General features: G+C 34.8%; 2 protein-coding genes across 2 annotated transcripts; both read right to left on the bottom strand.

The window, feature by feature from the left end:
• Positions 1-4,182: 4,182 nt before the first annotated feature.
• Positions 4,183-5,343, bottom strand: LOC102806019 (uncharacterized). Its single transcript, XM_006822332.1, has one exon. The coding sequence runs from the start codon at positions 5,341-5,343 to the stop codon at positions 4,183-4,185; it is 1,161 nt and encodes a 386-aa protein (XP_006822395.1).
• A 3,935-nt stretch (positions 5,344-9,278) lies between these two features.
• LOC146750373 (carbohydrate sulfotransferase 11-like) lies at positions 9,279-16,873 on the bottom strand. The gene is made up of 4 exons (XM_085500943.1): positions 16,810-16,873; positions 12,520-12,647; positions 12,175-12,254; positions 9,279-12,030 (listed from the first exon to the last, which is right to left on the bottom strand). The coding sequence occupies exons 2-4, from the start codon at positions 12,626-12,628 to the stop codon at positions 11,197-11,199; spliced, it is 1,023 nt and encodes a 340-aa protein (XP_085357069.1). The 5' UTR covers positions 12,629-12,647; positions 16,810-16,873; the 3' UTR covers positions 9,279-11,196.
• Between the last annotated feature and the right edge of the window lie 3,072 nt (positions 16,874-19,945).

Below are 19,945 nucleotides of genomic sequence, written 5' to 3'. Positions count from 1 at the left end.
AGAGAGTTTTTAGATGTTGTGTTGTGGGCAGTTGCAGTGAAACGTATAGTCATAGTGTATGTATTCACACGTTTCTAATCGATCCGAAGGTGCGACATCAGTGGACGAAAGCCACTTAACCTCAGATTCTTTTTTGTGTGCGGAAAAACTATCCTCGTCCATGAAAAAAACAAAAACAACAAGGTTTAAAGAGAAACGCCGACAACGTAAACCTGGCGCAACACGTTTGAAAGAAATAGATTTCGGACCAGCCCATGATCACCGAGGCAGATTTTAGAAGAGAGAGAGACGTCCGGCAAGTGTTTCAAATGAGTTGACTTTTTTTTGCGATCGTGATTATCGTTTTATAGAAACCATTTAGTTCCTGTTAAGTAAAAGGTAGCAATAATTTTGACAGTGACACGAAAACGAAGCGTCGGACAAACAGGAAATTACACAGCCCTTACACACTGCTAATTGTTTTCATTTTCGAAGGCTAAAAGTTTCTGAATTGCTTGGTGATTGGTGTTGAATGTCGAATTCTGTTCTTGTTTCACCTCCATGCTTGCAGCTTGATCTGCGTAATAATTTATGAAATACGAATCCGGGCTTGGTCAATGTGTTTCCACCAAAGTTTTAATATGATGTTATAATTATGACAATCACGCCATGGATCACGCTAACTCGAATCCACTCTGAATTTATCTGTATGTGTATCGATCTCGATTATTTTTGTTATCCAATTAAACGCCGCTTTTAACGCACTTGCCCTCGTCGTGACCCGATGCGTTCACCTATTTCAACAAAATGTCAATTTATTTCCACACAACTGTCATTTATTTAGAAACAGTGATTTGTCGTTTTTTTAATTATTTTATAGTGATCACTATAGTCTAATGTTTAGGATGTCAAAATATGTTCTCTTTTATTTTAATTTTGAAAGTTTTACTCAGACGATCGATGAAATAAAACAGTGTAGCGACGTGCCTAGTAACCTGCTAAATAACGAGATAATACCGACGTCAAATTCTATTTTGTTCAGCAACAGTGTACAAACGTAAGCCGGTGTCGGTGACGATCACGGTGACCAGCTACACCAGAACGGACATATTTCGCATCTAACTCAACCCCATGCAACAAAAATTAATACTATGCGTTCATTGTGGTCCATTCTCCCTCGACGAACAAGTACATAAGTGACAATTTAGTCAAAGACGAGAAAACTGCACAAGAAATTTGCCTTATTTACACGTATCGGCAATGCAAGCTGCCATGCGACTTCCCCTTCTGACGTCACAAGAGGAATTTCTCTATGCACATGAGAAGCTAATGAGGAGCCTCGTTCTAAAATACACAAAAATAAAGTTGCCGTAGACTGAGTTTAAAACACATTTTTTCACTTAAAAAATAATTCATGCTTAGAAACAAAAATTAATAATATTTATGTATCAATGGATAATTTTAGGCGTGATAATAGCAGCCATTTCACAGGCACTTTAATATACAGGATGTACTACAGTTATTATTAGTTTGCAAAGTTTACGATGAATCGCATCAAACTTTACACATGCAGTAACTTGAATTTTGTATTGTAACCTCAAAGACAATACTAAAACATTCAAAGCTTAATAGTATCAACTTTAATAAATTCAATAAATTTAATTTTATGCATGCAGGAATATCCGCTTAGTACATGATACAAACTATCATATATAATTTGTTTCATATATTTAAATCATTCGACTCAATTGAATTTATTCGTACAATATACAATATCGCATTTTGACGTGCGTTGAATGTTGTACAAACTACAGTAATATAACTACGCTCAATTAATACACATGATTAAGTGTTATCTGCAGCATTTTGTTAAATATTAAAAATGTAAATTGTGATAAAAATGTTTTATGATATCACTATTTTCATTTCAAATACATCAGCTTGTCTATTATGCTATTATGGTTCTAATAGTTATTTACGACCATATTACGAAAGTGATTTCAATTTTCTCTGTTATTATTTATATATTATTCATTGGATTTAATGCATATGCCATATAATAGGAGTTGGTGAGGGTTGGTCGACACTCATAAACAGTAAGCGCATACAGAATAGCAGTCACTGATTTGAAAATGAATCTTTAAAACAAGTAATTAAAACTGTTTAAAACGCATTTAAACGTATTTATCACTCATAGAAATGATCCTGAACAATCACCACACTACCTCTGATCTAAATAGCGTTAGCTGCGTTGATTAGCAGTGGAGAGATTGGTTAATAACAACACACAAAAGATCTTATTGCCATAGTAAGCAAACATCGTCACCATTGGCTGACATGGTGATACTCTTTTCGTGAATTCTTGAATTATATTACGAAACAATAATTGTTTTTGCAATATCACAACTTTGATGTATCAATTATTACAATCATTATATTGCCCCTATAACTGATCCGGTCTAAATTGCAGCTTGTCATTATCGCCAATACAGAGTAATTTACATGCAAATATTATTTTGATGCTCATTCCAACTATGAAGCACAACGAATTTAAATTCTAGTGATCATTATGTCGCGAAAGATGTTTATCAGAATGCTCTGATGTGATTCAAGACACCACCACCGTTCAACGAATGCAGAAAATCAAACTCCACAAGCCCACGAGGTACGCTACATTTCTCGATGTCAAGTTGTACTTAGTTTTTAGAGCGTTTATAATAGTACATACAATTATTTCGTCCACGAGCGGTGCTTGGGATGGATACTGATAAGTGTTACTAACTAATGAATTATGAATTTATCAAACTAGTAACACATAATGTTATTATCGTTATTACAGGATATAGAATCATAGATCATACAATTATATGCCATCTCTTCTGTGTCTATCCCGTCTGTGTCATGCCATGTCTTGACATGCTGTATTGTTCGAAAATTATGTTACTGTTCGAATTAAGTCAATATAGATTACTGTAAACTTAAGGTTACGGCATGACAATTAGTTTGAGAATGAGGGCGATATTCGTATGGCACGATTCAAGCATTTAATGCGTATAAACTATAGAAGTAAAACATGTATTTACCACAAAGCCAGAATGAAAATGAAACATAAAACACAGCAAAATAAAAGTTCACAAAACAACTTCACAAATTAACTTAAAATAGTACATGCTTACCATCCTCTGTTATCAATTTCAATAATTAGGGCCAAACACAACTGTATGAATCTATTAAGTAATTAATGTACCACCTACTCTTATAGTGTTGTGTTGAAACAACCATTGAACTCGGAGCAGCTGTTGTACAACACAATTTATTAATAACCACCATCACCAACATCTTGTTTTCCACACAACTTGTTCCGGGTGACAATAGGTTAAAGTGAACCACATTCTCGCCTAGATGTTCAAATTGACTGATAAAATTTTACTTAAATAAATAAACATACATATGATCTATGATATTATATAACTGCCCACCAGGGGCCATATATTGTCCATATGAATGATGGTGAATGACCATCTTTACAAATTCTATAAATGTTATGTAATATATTTCATGGCCCTAAGGGTTATATGCTATCACTTTGTGATTGCGTAATCCAATGTTTTTGATGAGATCCACAAATTGCTTATTTTGGATCGATTGGTTTACCGCGTAATGTATGTTATTATAGTAAAATGACACCAGTCTTTCCAGTGGTTCTCGGAAGAACATTATTTTTGTATATTTCTCCATATCTGTTTTAGTGAGGTTCAACAATTCCATCATATTTGTATTCTCCATGCACTTCATAATCGGCAAAAAGTATGTCCAAGTTGTGGATGTCACTTTGGGCACCAACTTGAACATGAACTTGTATTTTTCCGATACGACAAAGTAAACCGTGTGTAGTTTTATATTTGTCACATTATTGTTCTCAGCTTGTATCTCTCGTTATACACTTGCTTTCCGGCAGTTATAAACCCCTTTCTCCGTGTCTGATGAGTCTCTACAATTGAATACTCAATATAAATCATTGTTTTTCACCAAACATCAAGTCAACAATAGGTGTTAGGGACCTTATCCATTCTCGAGACGAAATTCCTAATCGGAGCACTAATCCATTATTATATTCGTTGTATGATTATTTTAATCCAGTTTTTGTTTAACAAAAAACTCACGATATTGTATATTAAACATATCCTCTTCCCAAAATCATATCTATCCAGCCATAACAGCAATCAGTCGTATAAGTTGATTCGAAACACTGGTTATTGTCACATTATGCATCCCTGGCCCCACGTTAGCTGTAATATGGAAAATTCTTGGAACGTTCCATTCCCAGTAAGCATTGATTTCGGTGTATTTCATAGCATCAACGGAAATTCTAGCACGACCACATTCTATGCAGCCTAGCATCGCGACATGCACATTGAATACTGTTACATTTATAATTGGTTCAATGTTTATAGGAAATACTATGGTTTCCCGTTCACTCTTACACCCCCAGAATGTTTTGCTGTCTATTCTGCTTTCCTCACCCTCAGTTATTGGTTCCATCACCGCCCAACCTTTATCATATCGAAGTGGTGTCAAAGGATGATAATTGCCTTCTTTTGTTTTTAGTGACGACCAGCATTGTGGGAATAGTGTGTGTGATTCATTGAAGAGTGGAAGAGGAAGTTTTTCAATACCATAGATTTGTTCTGATGATAAAATACTTTGAAAACCACTTTCTATTAAATGAATAAGTAATATCGCAGCTATTTTGTGTGGCATGCGACCTGGATGATTGTTGTCATTGCCTAATAGTACATCCTTTCGGCCTTGTCTCAGCAATGTGCACAACGCATTGGGCAAACTTACAGACGGTATTTCATAATGGACAGACAGTGGATCGCTTCCAGCTTTTTCAAGGACCCTGCATGGACGTGGTGTGGTAAATAGTATTCGATGGACAAAATTAACATAAAATAGCTGCGGTTGCTGTGGTAATTCTAAGATTTGCCTTGTCAAATCTTCTTGGAAATCAGGCCCAATGTTTACAAGGTAATCATTGAGAGCTAATTCCCATACAATAATATCCATATCTGATGCGTTGAGGTGTGCTTTTAAACAATATCTATAGTAACTGCTATCTGCTGCACCTATTGCTGCGTTATGTATTTCAATACGGCCATTCAATACAGGACACAGCAAATCTTCCAGTATACTGGAATAAATAAACTCTTCTCCCCCGAGACCGCCACCTGCCGAAATAGATCCTCCTATTATACCAATTTTAAGAGACCGATTTTGCGATAATACGTCATTTAATATATTATGTAGTCTACGCATTGATCCATTATGTGCAAATCCTGCCGACACCATGTCGCTTGTCATGTTCAACGTGCCACAGAGTTGGTTCAGCCTCACCGATAACTTGTCCAATCTTTTCAAGATGCCCTTTGGGTGCAGAGACTTACGCGAGTATATATTTATCGTCGTGTTTTGTTGAAATTCTTTGAGGTTAAATTGAACTAAATTTGAATATGATGTGATGAATATAACTAAGCAGGAAGTGGTTACCATGACAGTAATAACGTGCTGCAGCGTCCTTGCCATTATTTGCTCACAAGCAGGAACGTTAATTCTGTGAAAGGTTAATTCTGAGTTCTAAAGCTTATCCTAGCATTCAAATTCACCTGCAAATAGACGTAGAAATGAGGAAAGGCAATAAAAAAGTATATCCTACATTCAATGTAATCTAAAAAAAAATTTAAATTTGTTCCTCTGTTGTGGAATTAATATATTATAACATTTCTTACCCGTATCGCGGCATTGGTAAAGATGATGTTATATTGGTGAATACTCCAAATGCATTTATTTATTTGCTTACCTCCATATGCCACCAGCATGTGACCAACTATTCTAAGTCGAAGTATAAACAATATTAATGCCGATATACAAATAGGGATTACGTTAACAATGTAATATGACGTATTTAATTGAAAACACGAGTCATATTACATAATTCTGATCCATTGCTATTCAATTGTATTTTACCTCTTGCAAACACGTGTTGTCTAATAAGATACATCTCATGCAGTGTTCAAATTATGGGGTTTTCTTTAACTTAATTCATCGTCTAATGTATACCCGGCATTTAGTTATGTTATCCAGGAAGCAGTTTATACAAACACATTAATGAAGGTAAGTCCCAATAGTACGGTAAAACCAGTTATTTTCACTAGCATGGTTGCTTGTATTTTTCAAATATACCACAATCCCATACTGAAAATAGTTGATGATGTAAATCATCATATGAATATGTGCCCCAGATGTTACCGGAGAAATGATCCAGTTGGCGCAAAGAGCAAAGTTTAAGTGGTATCAATTATGATATCGCAACAGCTGGAATTGGCGGCAATGGATTTTCTATCACTTGAAGAAGCAAGGGGAGGTGTTAATGACATATTGGTTAGCATCAATTATTCAACCAAATTCGCCATGATGATACTAATCCAGACCACAATAACAACACTATAACATCTGTATGAAGGTTTTATAGATGTCCAGCGAGAATACACTAAGACCAAGGACAAAAGTTTTGGATCAAACATCATCGAAGAACTGATTTTTTGACTAAAACCCTAAGACAATATACCTGGTGGATCTATAACGAAAAATGTTCAAGATCTGAAGGAATGCGTTGAGTATTCTCAAAAGCTTGCAATGAAAAACAATCTGACTCAGTACGACGAGTCTCAGTATGACAAGAATGTTCAAGAAGTAATGTTTGAGGAGGGTGACTGTGTTATGATGTGAATCTCCAAGAAAAAGTTAAGATCACCGATAGATGGGAGGGTTATGACTACTGGTGGATCAACATCAGGAATTTAGCCAGATATAGCCCCTATTTAGGTTCTAAGGAAGTGTGACTAATTGTCGTGTTTCATGACATGAGGGAAATGAGCGTGACGACTTGTGAATAATTATTCTGATTCTGATGTAGCAGCATATAGTAGTTAAGTTGCATGTCATGTTGCATGTTGCATGTCATTTCAGAATACTGTCAATACAGTAAGTTTGTCCGTAGTATTACGTTCATTACCAGTGTGTTGTCAGTCTTTATGCTGTATTGAGCCCCATTGCAATCTTTAGGATGTTCCTGGAAGGACAATCATTATTTCTACTATTTCTATTGAAACATGAACGATTTACCTGAGACTCTGATACTGGGTTAGAATGTCTAGTTAACGAAATTAGGTAATACATTGGGATATGTACGTTTCTGATCAGAATGGCCTGAGCCAACTTTCCAATAGGATAGATCATTAAGTGTGATAGATAAATGGTGAACGTGAAAATTGAATGAGGTTGTTTGTGATGTATAATTGTGAGGTTTTTATAGGTTTTTATTGTTCTATCCTTATCGTGGAATTGTTGTCCTGATGCGGTTTTTATCAACATCAACAATTTGGGTATGAAGTATCTTATTTTAGACCTTCAGTCCGTCATGTATATGTAAATGCTAGATGTGACCTTTGTGATTTTGTTAGTGCCGAGCTGAACTACGAACCAAGTGACACAAAACATGCTAGGGCCACTCTATGAAGAAGGAATGGAAAACATCTAAGATGGCGATCTATCATCATCTTCACGATGCTCTTCAGGTCAAAGCGAGCTAATCCGTGGAGCAAAGTTGACTCTAGCCGTGGATAATACCGATCAACTCCATGTATCGTAGTGGTCGGAACTTTACTAATTCAAATTCGACAGATATTCGACTATTTTACTGTCCGTTTCAGAAATCACCATGGAGCTACATAATGACTATGTGCAGTTTAGCCTGAATTGCCAAAAAAATTTCTAATGGTTTCGGATTTATGTTGTGTGTCACTACGATTATTCCCGACATTAAAACACATTTAACATTAAAGGCATAATTTTCGAATTTTTAATCCGAAGTCATGATAATATACGTTTGGTTCTCATAATTGTTGACAATAATAACTTTTGTGACGTCACGCCTATATTGGATTTACTGTTGACATTTATTGGAGTCTAAACGTGTTAAGAACGAGTGACATTTCTCCAGGGATACTGTACAACCAGCTTTACCAAGACCACGCACCTCGGTCCATGTTTACCAAGAATACGAGCTACTACTATACCGGAAGTCGTGCTGATGTACTTTAACTGGCGAACTTGAGTGTTAATTTTTTGAATCAAAGATAGAACATATGGAACAGTGAGAGAACATTATATTGCTTAGACAATAAAATAACTACAGGGTGTTTAGCTACTTGGTTCAGCTTAAGGTGTGATCGGTGTTACACGTGTGAATACTTCATGAATGTTAGGAGCATGTATTCGTTATGCATCACTGCTCTTTCTAATGAGTGGTAAGTCATTCCATATAAATAACGCAGTATGAAACCGTTCTTCGGCCCATACACAATTTATACTTTGAAACAAAACGAGGGAACGAAAATGGCAAGGGCGACTTATATGTTCATAACAGTTTAGGATTATGTTTGTTTTCTCAAAAATACTATCATTATATATCTGTCATTCTGGATTCTGGAATTATCACATTTTGTAGTTATCATCAATAAAGTTTAAGTGTTCATTTCAACCATAGAGAACAACGTAGAATTTGAATTAGTCTAGTGACAAAAGAGACATCAAATTATAGAACGTCACAAATAACTAAAAAAAATAATACCTTCCAACTTCCGACTTACCTATATTAAATTGTCTTGTTATAGATTTGTTATATTCAACCACAAACCGTATATTCATTATAATTAACACAATAGCTGTTATTTTGTGGATCATGTTGCGTTAGCCATGTAGCTAGAGAGTCTCTCCATGATAGAATGTCAAGATTCGACTTCCGTTCACCAACTGCGGGAAATCAAACTCCATCACGAGGTACGTCGCCACATACCTCGATTTCCAGTTGTACTTAATAGAGCGATATAAGAGTACAAACAATTAATTCTCCCATGAGCTGGTGCTTGGGATTGGTACTGACATGTTTCTAACTAATGAAGTATGAACTTAATAAAGCAGTGAAATAATAAGCCGTAAAACCATTTCCTTCAGGTAATGTCATGACTATCTCATTATGGATTGAATTAAGTCACCTCAGGTAGTCGTCTAATTAGGTCAATGGCATATACCATAATGTTTATGTACGAATCGGCAATTTGAGTCCCAGATTATAGTTGTGGTTGGATATCACAATAGAAGGCATGATTCGTATTATAACGAGTCTGTTAGTGTATATACACTACACAGTTACGAGACAGAGTGACAATGAGACAGTATTCTACAGCAAAGAATACTCTTTATTCAGGAATACGACGTCATAGAGCGTTAGGTAGAAAAAACTGAAGAATTACATTGAGTCACAGTTTATATAGACAGTCAAGGATTCACACCATGTAAATAAACTCTGACTGTATTTACTTTCGAAGTGTGTTCATCCTTACGTTAGTACATGTTGTACTAATACCCTCGAATAGTTAAATGGCTTGAAGCAGTCAAGGTTGTGTGAGTTTATCATGGGATTACATGTAATTTCAAAAGAATACAACAATAATGTGACTCAAAGCGAAAATACAACGAATCAATAACGAATAATTTATAGGAATAAAGTGTTCCCAATACCTTTCACCCACATTTATGTATCCGTAAATTATTTATTATTGTGAAAACTGTATTTGTGTGTGTTACATTATGCCTAATAATGTTGTTTAATAGAAAACACACATGTAATATAATATAATATAATATAATGCTCATGTTTCAAATTTGAGGAGCGTGCTTTCAATTGAAAAAGTGTGTTTCAATGAAATCCATGAAAGTGCTCCGATAATTTATAGTGTAATTGGCTGCCATTAAAACAAATGATCAGATTTCCTAGATGTTAACAACTATGTTTTTATTTTATGCTCAGTTAACTAAATGGGGATACAAAATTATATGGTCGCCAAACTGTTGTTGCAAAATGCCCATTTTCGGGCCATTTACCATATATTGCTTCCGAAGTTGAGACATATGTAGTTTGATAAGTATTTTTGATAATTAAGAACTATAAAGACATTTTGATTATTATTGTTCATTTATACGAAATAATGTTTTAACTTTATTATTTATTTATTTACAATTACTTAGGCAGTCTAGCTCCGAAAAAACAAGTCGACGACATGTGTATCGTAATATCTTATGCTGTAGACACTCAGTTCTGGCCTTGAGTAATTATAGTCTTTCGTTGTTGCAGAATATAGAATCATAGATTATGTAATTGTATGTCGGTTCTTCTGTGTCTATCTCGTGTTAATAGTCATGCCATGCTGTGTTGTTTGTGGCGCCCAAAAATTATTTTATTATTCGACTCAAATGTAAATTGCTTCAAATTTACAAGACTCGTTGATTCATACAACAATAAATAAACACCGCAACAAGTAACAATTACTTCACAATGGTAGAAAATATTATATGTTGTACAGTAGTTAGGCAATAAATACAGATAATTGTGTTTGGGCTTCAATGTTATTTAGAGCCGACAACTGACAAACAGCTACTTTTTTAAAGTCAAGATAGATTATTATAAAGTTACAGCATGACTTATCTTGGTATGAGAACTGAAGTGACGTTTGTGTGGCACATTTCAAGCATTTTAATGCGTATAAACTTAAAGTAAAACATGAACTAGAAATAAACTAGAAGTAAAACATGCATTTACCACAAAGAATGAAAATGAAACTGAAAAATAGGGAAATGAAAATATATAAAAAAAACTTCCTTAATAGTAATGAACGTCAATAACAATGGTACTGACATTTCAGTAAAAAAAGAGAAGAAAAACCTAATAACCTTCAAAAAACCATTTGTCATCAATTTATAATACTAATATGGGTTGAGATAGAAACCTGCCAACATACCAAATTCAATAATTAGAGTCAAACGCCATTGTATTAACCTATTAAACAACCAAAAACAATCATTGAACCCAGAGCAACTGTTTCACAACATCATTTAATCACCGCCAACAGCTTGCTTTTCACACAACTTATTCTGATTATAGGATGAAATAATTACAAACTTTATCAGGTCGTGAATCAAAGTTCGATCACATGTCGTAACAGGAAAAGGCTATAAATGCCCATCTTACATATATGTTTTCTTTTTTGTCTTTAAATGCCTCAGTCGTTAAAAAATACAATACGACAGCTTAACGTATTACATTCCCTGATTAACCTTAAACTCTTCAAATGTAGGAATTCTATACCCAAAAATTTCATAATCTAACCGATACACTTCAATAAGACTTTCAAGAACATCTTTGGATAAACTTCCCAGTGCTTCTGTGTATCTCAAATTCCCTTTCTGAGCATGGATGTCTGGGAAACGATAAATACCATCAAGGCCAATAATTTTAAGAACGCACGCAGCATCGTCGCCTAAATGTTCAAAATGACCGATAAAATCGTACTTAAATGAACATACATATGATCTTCGATATTGTTTGACTAAATGTCCACCGAGTGGCATATATTCCCCATAGGAATGGTGGTGAATGACCATCTTTACAAATTCTATAAATGTTATATTATATATTTCATTTCCCTTTGGATTACGTGCCATCACGCTGTGATTCCGTAATCCAATTTTCTTGATGAGATCATCGAATTGCTTATTTTGGCTGGATTGGTTTACCGTGTAATGTATGTTATTAAAGTAAAATGACACCAGTCTTTCCAGTGGTTCTCGAAAGAAGATTATTTTGGTATATTTTTCCACATCTGTTTTAGTGAGGTTCAACATTTCCATCATATTTGCACTCTTCAAACAGTCAGAATCAATAGTCGGTAGAAAGTTTTTCCAAGTTGTGGATGACACTTTGGGCATTAATTTGAACATGAACTTGTATTTTTCCGATACGACAAAGTAAACCATGCGTGGTTCAACATATGTAACATTATTATCTCGGCATGCGTTCTCAGCTAGTTTCACTCGTTTTACACTCGCTTTCCAACAGTTATAAACATCCTTTTTCTCTGTGTCTGATGAATTCTGCAAGGCATGGTGCAGAACAGCGTTAGTTAAAACAGGTGCCACACAGCAACATTAATTTCATTTCAATGAGACAAATAGGTAACAAAGTTACCAACACGACATATGGCGCATGCGAATACATCAATCTTAAATAAAACTCACCATAGGGTGTTTGTCTGGTTCTACATTTTTCTTCTCATGGTGTACAACACTGTCATGGCGATATTCCTTGTCTAAAGACTCTGCAATTATATTTCGAGACAATAATTGTTTTCACAGTAGCAATGTGTCAATTGTTATAATGACGATATAACTACCCATATAACTGACCACGTCTAAATCACAAACTAGTTATCGCCTATAAAGTTTAATTTATATGCAAATAATATTGTGATGCCCACTTCAACCATGGAGCATGGCGTAGAATTTTAATTATTCTAGTGGCAATGAAGACATCGAATTATAGAACGTCACATATAACTGAAACAAATAATACCTTCAACTTACCTATAATCAATTTTCTTGTTACAGATTTGTTATATTCAACCACAAAGAGAATACTCGTTATGATTAAAACAATAGATACTATCTTTTTGGACCAGGTTGGGATTGCCATGTTGCTGTAGCGTCTCTCTCTGATAGAATGCCAATATGAGCAAAACAAAACCAACACATTATATTTAATTATGCTTTACACTGAATGGGCTCCTACAGTGGTTAATCTTACACACGCGACGCCACACACGAACTACTTAATAGGTACAAAATAAATTATGCCTGATGTGGTTACTCGTCTCCGGCAATTGGTGTCCTGCAACATTTAAATTCTTAACGCAGCCTACATCAATCATCAATATAAACACACAATTAGGGTGGGATGAACATAAACTGCATATACCACAGTGATGATACAACGAGAGAACATTAATGCTCTTCACGTGAATATTTGTAAACTATCACAGAAATAAACTGGCCAGGGAAATAATATTCCTTATAAATTACCAAGCAAGGTACAATAACTAGAACTAACTAGTCTGTGTCTACGAATGCCCTGTACTTTTACTCGGGGTCAATTATTCATTAGGGGCGAAATCTGGGGCACGTAGCACGTTCGAACAATTGTATGTGTAGTGTTAAATTCTGTCTAACTGTGAGCTAAAAATCTTACCTTACTGTGGGGCTGATGATTTATACCGTTATGCATTAATAAAACGCTCTTGTAAGACCCGTGATGCGTGTTTTTTATATAATTTCTGTGACTAATTAAATTATGTCTGTCAAAACACCTTTCACATATTTTGCTTTTTAGATTGTTTTTGGTCTAGGAAATTCATCAAAGCTAGGTTCAATTTGGGATAGGATAAATATAAATCAAATCTGGTAGTCCGTGTATGTAATCTTTAAACTGTGTTAAGCATATTTGTATCACATTTCTTCAACATGATATCATTTACATAAACACTAATGAGTTTATGATTGTTCCCAGCATCTACTAAGCGATAAGAATATATACAAGTTGTTTATTAAAAACTATTAAAACTATTATTGCAATTTATCGGGGATTCTCTAGTTTATTGAACAATTGAAAACATGAGCAAATGGAATAATAACAGGTGAAAGAATTACATATACTCTGGTTGATTCATTCGGGTCTGGTGATTTAATTATAATAATTAATTCGGCCTTTTTAAGATTGGAAAAACGATTTGTTATGTAGAAATTGTTTCCTTGTCTAAACACTTATTTATTGTTTTAATAGTACCAAAGGTGAGGCCATTGTCACCAATATTATAGTGACTCCTATCTCTTTCCAAAAATCGATCATCGCCGTCAATCTACAATGCCATATTCAATCTAATTTCAAATATTACTGTAATACTTTTAATATCGGGTTATGAAAGATTACAGTGCTGTGACATCATGTTTGCTGGTTTAAATTTATTGCATGTGATACAACAATAATTTGAGATATTAAAGATTACACCGTGCTAATTTCAGTCCTGATTTATTCAACAGCTGATGTCATATGTAACACGTTAATAAAGATTCAAATGTCAAATATTGTTTTTAAAATTTTTCAATTTCCATGGTAAATTTAAATTGTGCTGCATGAATGTTCTCCAACAGTTGTTCTTACAATACATTATATTCCTATCGTTGCAAAATGATATTCTTTTTTAAAGGTATAGTTGCAGGTTTGTGGGCACTTTTTTTTGCTTTTTTTTACATGATGAAACATAGTGCAATAAAAATTGATGACGGTAATAGGTTTAAATTTGGGATTTTACAACCATTTTTGTTATGAGCATCATCAAAGCAGGATATTGCTGTATATTTTAATTCTGGCTTAGACTACTATAAAAAAGACTCGCAAGGTCTATTGTTGTAGGTGTAAATTTGGGATTACGCCTGATGAGTGCCTCGTCAGACCTTGCTGGTGGTTTATTGAGACACGTTTGTCCTCAGAGTCTGAGGTTAACCCGAAGATTTCCGAACGCACTTGCATTTGTTTGTTTTCGTTTGATCTTTCGATTGTCGTCGTTTCTGTTTGCTCAATTTCTAGGCGAACTACAGCATTTTTAATACTTTCTGCTTTCGTCTGCGTTATTTATGAATACATAATGAGCAAATTTATAGTAGAATTCTTATTATTTTGATTTGTCTCAGAAGTTGCAGAACATTTTATATAAAAGTCAAATAGCGGTGTTGCTGTTAACAGTGTTCATTTGTGAGGTCACTCGGTTCACATCTGTGCCGCTTATCTTCTACAAAAATGTCTATAGCATCACGAAAAATGCAATAATTCAACTATAACACTCCGACACCTGCTGATGTTCAATCGTCACGTAAAAAATAAAATAAAAATGTTTACAATTTGAAAAAAAAATGACGACAAATCGTCCGCGAAATTACAACCTTGCATAGAGAATACAGCGAATACGTTGCAATAAGCTACAAGCTGTAGTAGATTAAAGATTTGTTCCTGCTTTTCGGTGTATGTTCTATTTTTAAACCCCTTGTACAAGAGACGGGCGATGCGAAGATCAATATTGGAGGAACCCATTCTACTAATAGCTGTTCAAATTCACAGCAAAATTATGTTTCCTCTTTTGTATTATTGTATTGTTATGCAGCTTTTATGATTGAAACTCATGACACCAAATTTATTTACCTAATCTACGTTTTTAATATTGTGTACAATTTTAGTATCTTATGTCATTTAGACAAAAAGCTTTCAAGAACTACGAAGTACAAACAAATGATGTATAGAGGGCGTGTACTCGCTCATCCTGCGTCACAACTCTGCCACTGAAAGTTGGACAGTCATCAAGTCTGAGTACTTTTAACTCATGTCTCATTTATTTTTTAAAGCATTTAGTGTGGCTCAGGTACGGTGTCTGTTACAGATACCCGCCAACATAAACATGTTTTATTTATTCAATATATTTGCTGATCTATCGTGCAAATCTGTCATATTTGTTGATATATTATTGGGTCTGAGTCACCACCTAATAAAATGCTCAGGGTCAGGCCATGGTGATAATAATGTCTGTATTGAATCCACGTCGAAAAAGAAATTTGTTCCGAACAAGCTAAATCTAAGCTTTAATAAACACAATTAATTGCATACTTGTCTGAGATTCTGTCTCGGTGTGAATTATAAATCTTTATCAGGTAATTTTAGAAATGTTCTAACCTTAGTTGGCGGGTATTTTAAAATTAATTACCGAATAATGAAATAGTGTGACCTTATGGTCGTGGTTTTATATGCAATTAATTGCAACTACATTATTACTATGGCGATATATTATTTTACTTGATTGGAGAAAGTGTTAATTATATCCGAGCAAAACTGCGCATATATTGTAATTGCAATTGCGTATATTAATATACATGCAGATAGCCAATCACGATTTAGGCGTTGAAGTAACATGATGAATTCATTTTAAATTGTTCTATTGCAATAGGTTTGTAAATTCTTCGTGCTATATCACAGACACTAATTTGAATTTTGAAATATAAACATGCAGCTAAAATATTTACTATGTCAATATTATAATCTCTACCTTAATCCCATTGCGTTTCAGTTGTGGCTGTTATTAAAACGATTTCTGTTGTAGTGAGTTTACCTTTAACTAGTTTTACGGCTGTGGAATGTAACTTAACTTTGTTCAAAAAGTGCAGGGAAAACACAGAAAATGAAGTGCTTTCAAATTGAGGCATTTAAGTATCTCAATCATGTCAATAATAGGTGAAATTTTTTTCTTATCAGGCAATCAAGTGAATACATACTTTGATGTATAACCTTATTTTTATACATCTTTTCCTCCCAAGGCTACATCATGGGAATGCCGAAATCCAAAATTTTCAGAACGGAATCAGAGAACTTCTTCGTGTGGAGTTATGTCAAACCGTGGTGGCAGCCATGTATGTTTTTATTATTATAGCACGCTTACGTGCGTAGTCATTCCATATTTGGAGTTCGCATTTTCTAATATGGTAGGATGAAAATATCCCGTAAAATACTCGGTACAAAAGGTTCGGTCATTGTCACCAATATTAGAGTGACTCGAACCTCTTTCCAAAAATCGACCTCTCGTCGTCCATCCACAATGCCATATGCAATCTAATTTCAAATATTACTGTAACATTGTAAACATCAAGAAGTGGGAGGGACTACAAATATTGAAAATGTTCAAAGAGTAAATGTGAATACAAGTAAAAAAAATAGGATTTACTCGAAACAAACTAACTTAATTACTCAAAAATTAACAGTTATATAATCAATGTACTCACTTTGTATGTTTGGCGTTGACAATATAACTTGCTAACAGTACTGTCAGTAATGAGGTACCGGATTGTGAAAGATGACAGTGCTGTGACATCATGTTTGCTAGCTTAATATTATTGCATGTGATACAACAATAATTTGAGGTATTAACGATTTTTTTTTGAGAGTGTAAGGCAACTAATCAAGATTACGTCGTGGTAGTTTCAGTCGTGATTTATTCAACAGCTGATGTCATATGTGGGAATTCTTAACACGTTAATAAAGATCTGAACGTCAAATATTGCTTTAATAATGATTAAATTTCCCATTGTAATCTTAAATTATTGTTCTTGAATATTCCCCGACAGGCGTACAATAAATTATATTCCCATCATTGCAAATGATATTACTTTTTTAAAGGTATAGTTGCAGGTTCGTGGGCACTTGTGAGTGTTTTTTTCTCACATTGTAAAACATGGTGAAATAAAAGTGATAGCGGAATCTCCATATCATGCACTGTATATAACATTTTACAAAACGATAATAGGTTTGGATTTGTCACTTTTACAGCCATTTCAATTATGGGCATCAGCAATAGGATTATGCAAATTATCCATTATCTCTGTTTTTCAGTTTGCCCAGTACGTTCAAAAGTGTTTTTTCAAGGGAATTGTTCACAGTTGTTTATTATTGTTTATTCGCGATTCCCCGGGGAATAACTTATTCTGGAGTACTTAGTATCGAAAGTCGTTGAGCACGGTCAAACAACGCACTTTGTGACTCCGCGACCGATGCATGCTTGGTGACAAAGAGGTTTCCGATTAAGGTAACCAAGATGGCATCGCAAAGCGCATGATTTATCCGCGATTTTTTCAAAACATCTCGTTGTCGAGTTTGATGCAATTTCCAGGGTATTTTTCACAACGCACTTTGTGACATCGCGAACCGATGCATGCTGGGTGGCAAGTCAGGTTTATGTCTGCGAGGATAGTTGATCGCAGGATACCTGGACAGGAAGTCAAACTCTGACGCAAAAATATATTAAATTAAATCTAAGCTTAAATAAACTGAATGAGTATTCTGTCTGGATGAATTATAAAACTCTATGAGGTGATTTTAAAAATGTTCTAGCCTTAGTTGGCGGTTATTTTAAAGATAATTACCGATTAATGCATTAATATGTAAAACATGTAATATGTAATATGTCAAAACAATTAAAACAATTGCAGCTGTAGCAGTGAACACGGTGGGTTTTTACTCTGATTAACCATATTTAATGGATAAAAAACGAGTTTAACGCATGTGCCCCGTCCAACAAGTGCAAGGAAACTACACAAAACGAAGTGCTTTCTCTGAACAAAAACTGCCTTGAGGCAATTAATCTTAATCACACCAATAACAAGGTAAAAACTGTCTTACCAAGAACCACGGACCACACATTGTATTCTCGATCAGGGATCAAGTGAACAAATGAAAATTGTGATGCATACACGAGTAATCATTTTTAATTTGACATGTGTGGCAAAATGCGTTAGTGCACGTTATTATTATGATAATATTGCAGTTGCATTGTTGGACAACATAATTATTGTATATACGGGCCCGCTTGTTATTTGGTCGGTGAATCTAATAACGCTCCTATTTTATTCGAAATGCAATGCGCGAGGGCAACAGAATTGTTGTCTTCCACATCGTACACATCAACATTGATCTCACGTGTAAAATATCATAATCTCGTTTGTTTATGTTGTTGATACCGATACTTGATTATCCACGTAAAATAAAATAAAGTCAATGTCACATCGAAATTTACAATTACTATACAGTTTGTACTACTATTTGTTATTGGTTTAAATTATTCATTGACCTTAAAATGTCTTTAATTATATCCTAGTGGTTATGGGTGGTTATTTTGTTTATTAAATTTTCAAAACAAATATACATTTGTTTAACCCCGCATAACACAGGTAATTAGCATACGGTGACTATGGTGCTGTATCGTGTTACTGATGATACTGGATATTTGTGGTAAAAACGAAGTTCGACCAATCTGAAATCTCAGATCATGTGCAATGTTATAAATACCCTTTGTTAAAATATGTAAATCACAAGCACACCTGTCCTTCCAGAATTGACCTGTCACTCACCTTTACGGCAGTTATCACACGGCAATGCACACCGTTTCATCCCATAATTCCATGCACACTTATATTTGCAGGGTTTGAGGTAATATGACAAAAATATGCTGACATGTATAATGGAGTAAATAATTTGTTAGATCTGTTTCATAAACCCAAGAATACCATCTCTTGTTGTTTTATCATATCATACTAATATGATTCACCTCACAAAACGGAAGATAAAATGGAAAAACTCCATATTGAATTTGTGGGCCTAGTATATATTGTTTCTCTATATCCAAATAGCATCGTGATCAATTACACATGATTTTCAGTTTTAGTAAATGTTTCAGTATAGTGTAACTATTTGCGTGACAAAATTTAGCACTTGGGTAGCCCTGATTCCACGGCGTGGCTATTATTTACATTCTGCCTTTACGCTTTCCATGCAAACATCACCATTGATCCTGCTACAGTAGTGATGCGGCAAATTGGTACGCACTGCTTTTTTTAGCATCTGCACCCCAACATCCAACGTACATTTTATTTTATTACGTCACATATGTTGTCTTCAAAATGCTTGATGTTAACTAAATGATGATATACCAGTGCATCTTTTGTATCTTTGTGTTAAAACATTACTTTATTCATCTTAATCCCTTGACGCATAGGGCTGGGAGCTGCCACTGATGGCGCTGTATAATTTAGAAGTATTTGGTGGCTCGCTAAGGTTGCAAACGCAAATGTTGGGGGCGTCGCCCCTCCAAAATCAAGCTGAAACCCTTTGTGTCAGCAAAATTTGTCCCTCAAAGTGCAGGAAATAGCGTTTCAGAGGGTTAAATTTTTAAGGGGAGCATGCCCTGAACCCCCTAATAAGGTCACGCCTTCGGCGCGAGGTTGGTGAGCAGATCTCGCCCTCCTGAAAAATGTTGTGCCGTCGTCTCTGATAAGGAGCAGCCGCGCTTGTTAAATTTGATGACCAATTTAGTATTGTAGAAATCGTGTACATTCTTCTAATAACCACAATAGCAGGATGGAGGTC

This window comes from Saccoglossus kowalevskii, chromosome 1 (assembly GCF_978046115.1).
Source record: "Saccoglossus kowalevskii chromosome 1, keSacKowa6.1, whole genome shotgun sequence".
Taxonomy (NCBI): Eukaryota; Metazoa; Hemichordata; class Enteropneusta; family Harrimaniidae; genus Saccoglossus; species Saccoglossus kowalevskii.
This window is presented reverse-complemented; position numbering and strand designations above follow the sequence as displayed.

Coding starts and splice junctions, on each gene's coding strand:
- LOC102806019 (XM_006822332.1), bottom strand. CDS start 5,343: ATGACAAGCGACATGGTGTCGGCAGGATTTGCACATAATGGATCAATG.
- LOC146750373 (XM_085500943.1), bottom strand. CDS start 12,628: ATGGCAATCCCAACCTGGTCCAAAAAGATAGTATCTATTGTTTTAATC. Junction 12,255..12,519: donor AACAAGAAAATTGATTATAG/GTAAGTTGAAGG, acceptor ATATAATTGCAG/AGTCTTTAGACAAGGAATAT. Junction 12,031..12,174: donor AACCAGACAAACACCCTATG/GTGAGTTTTATT, acceptor CATGCCTTGCAG/AATTCATCAGACACAGAGAA.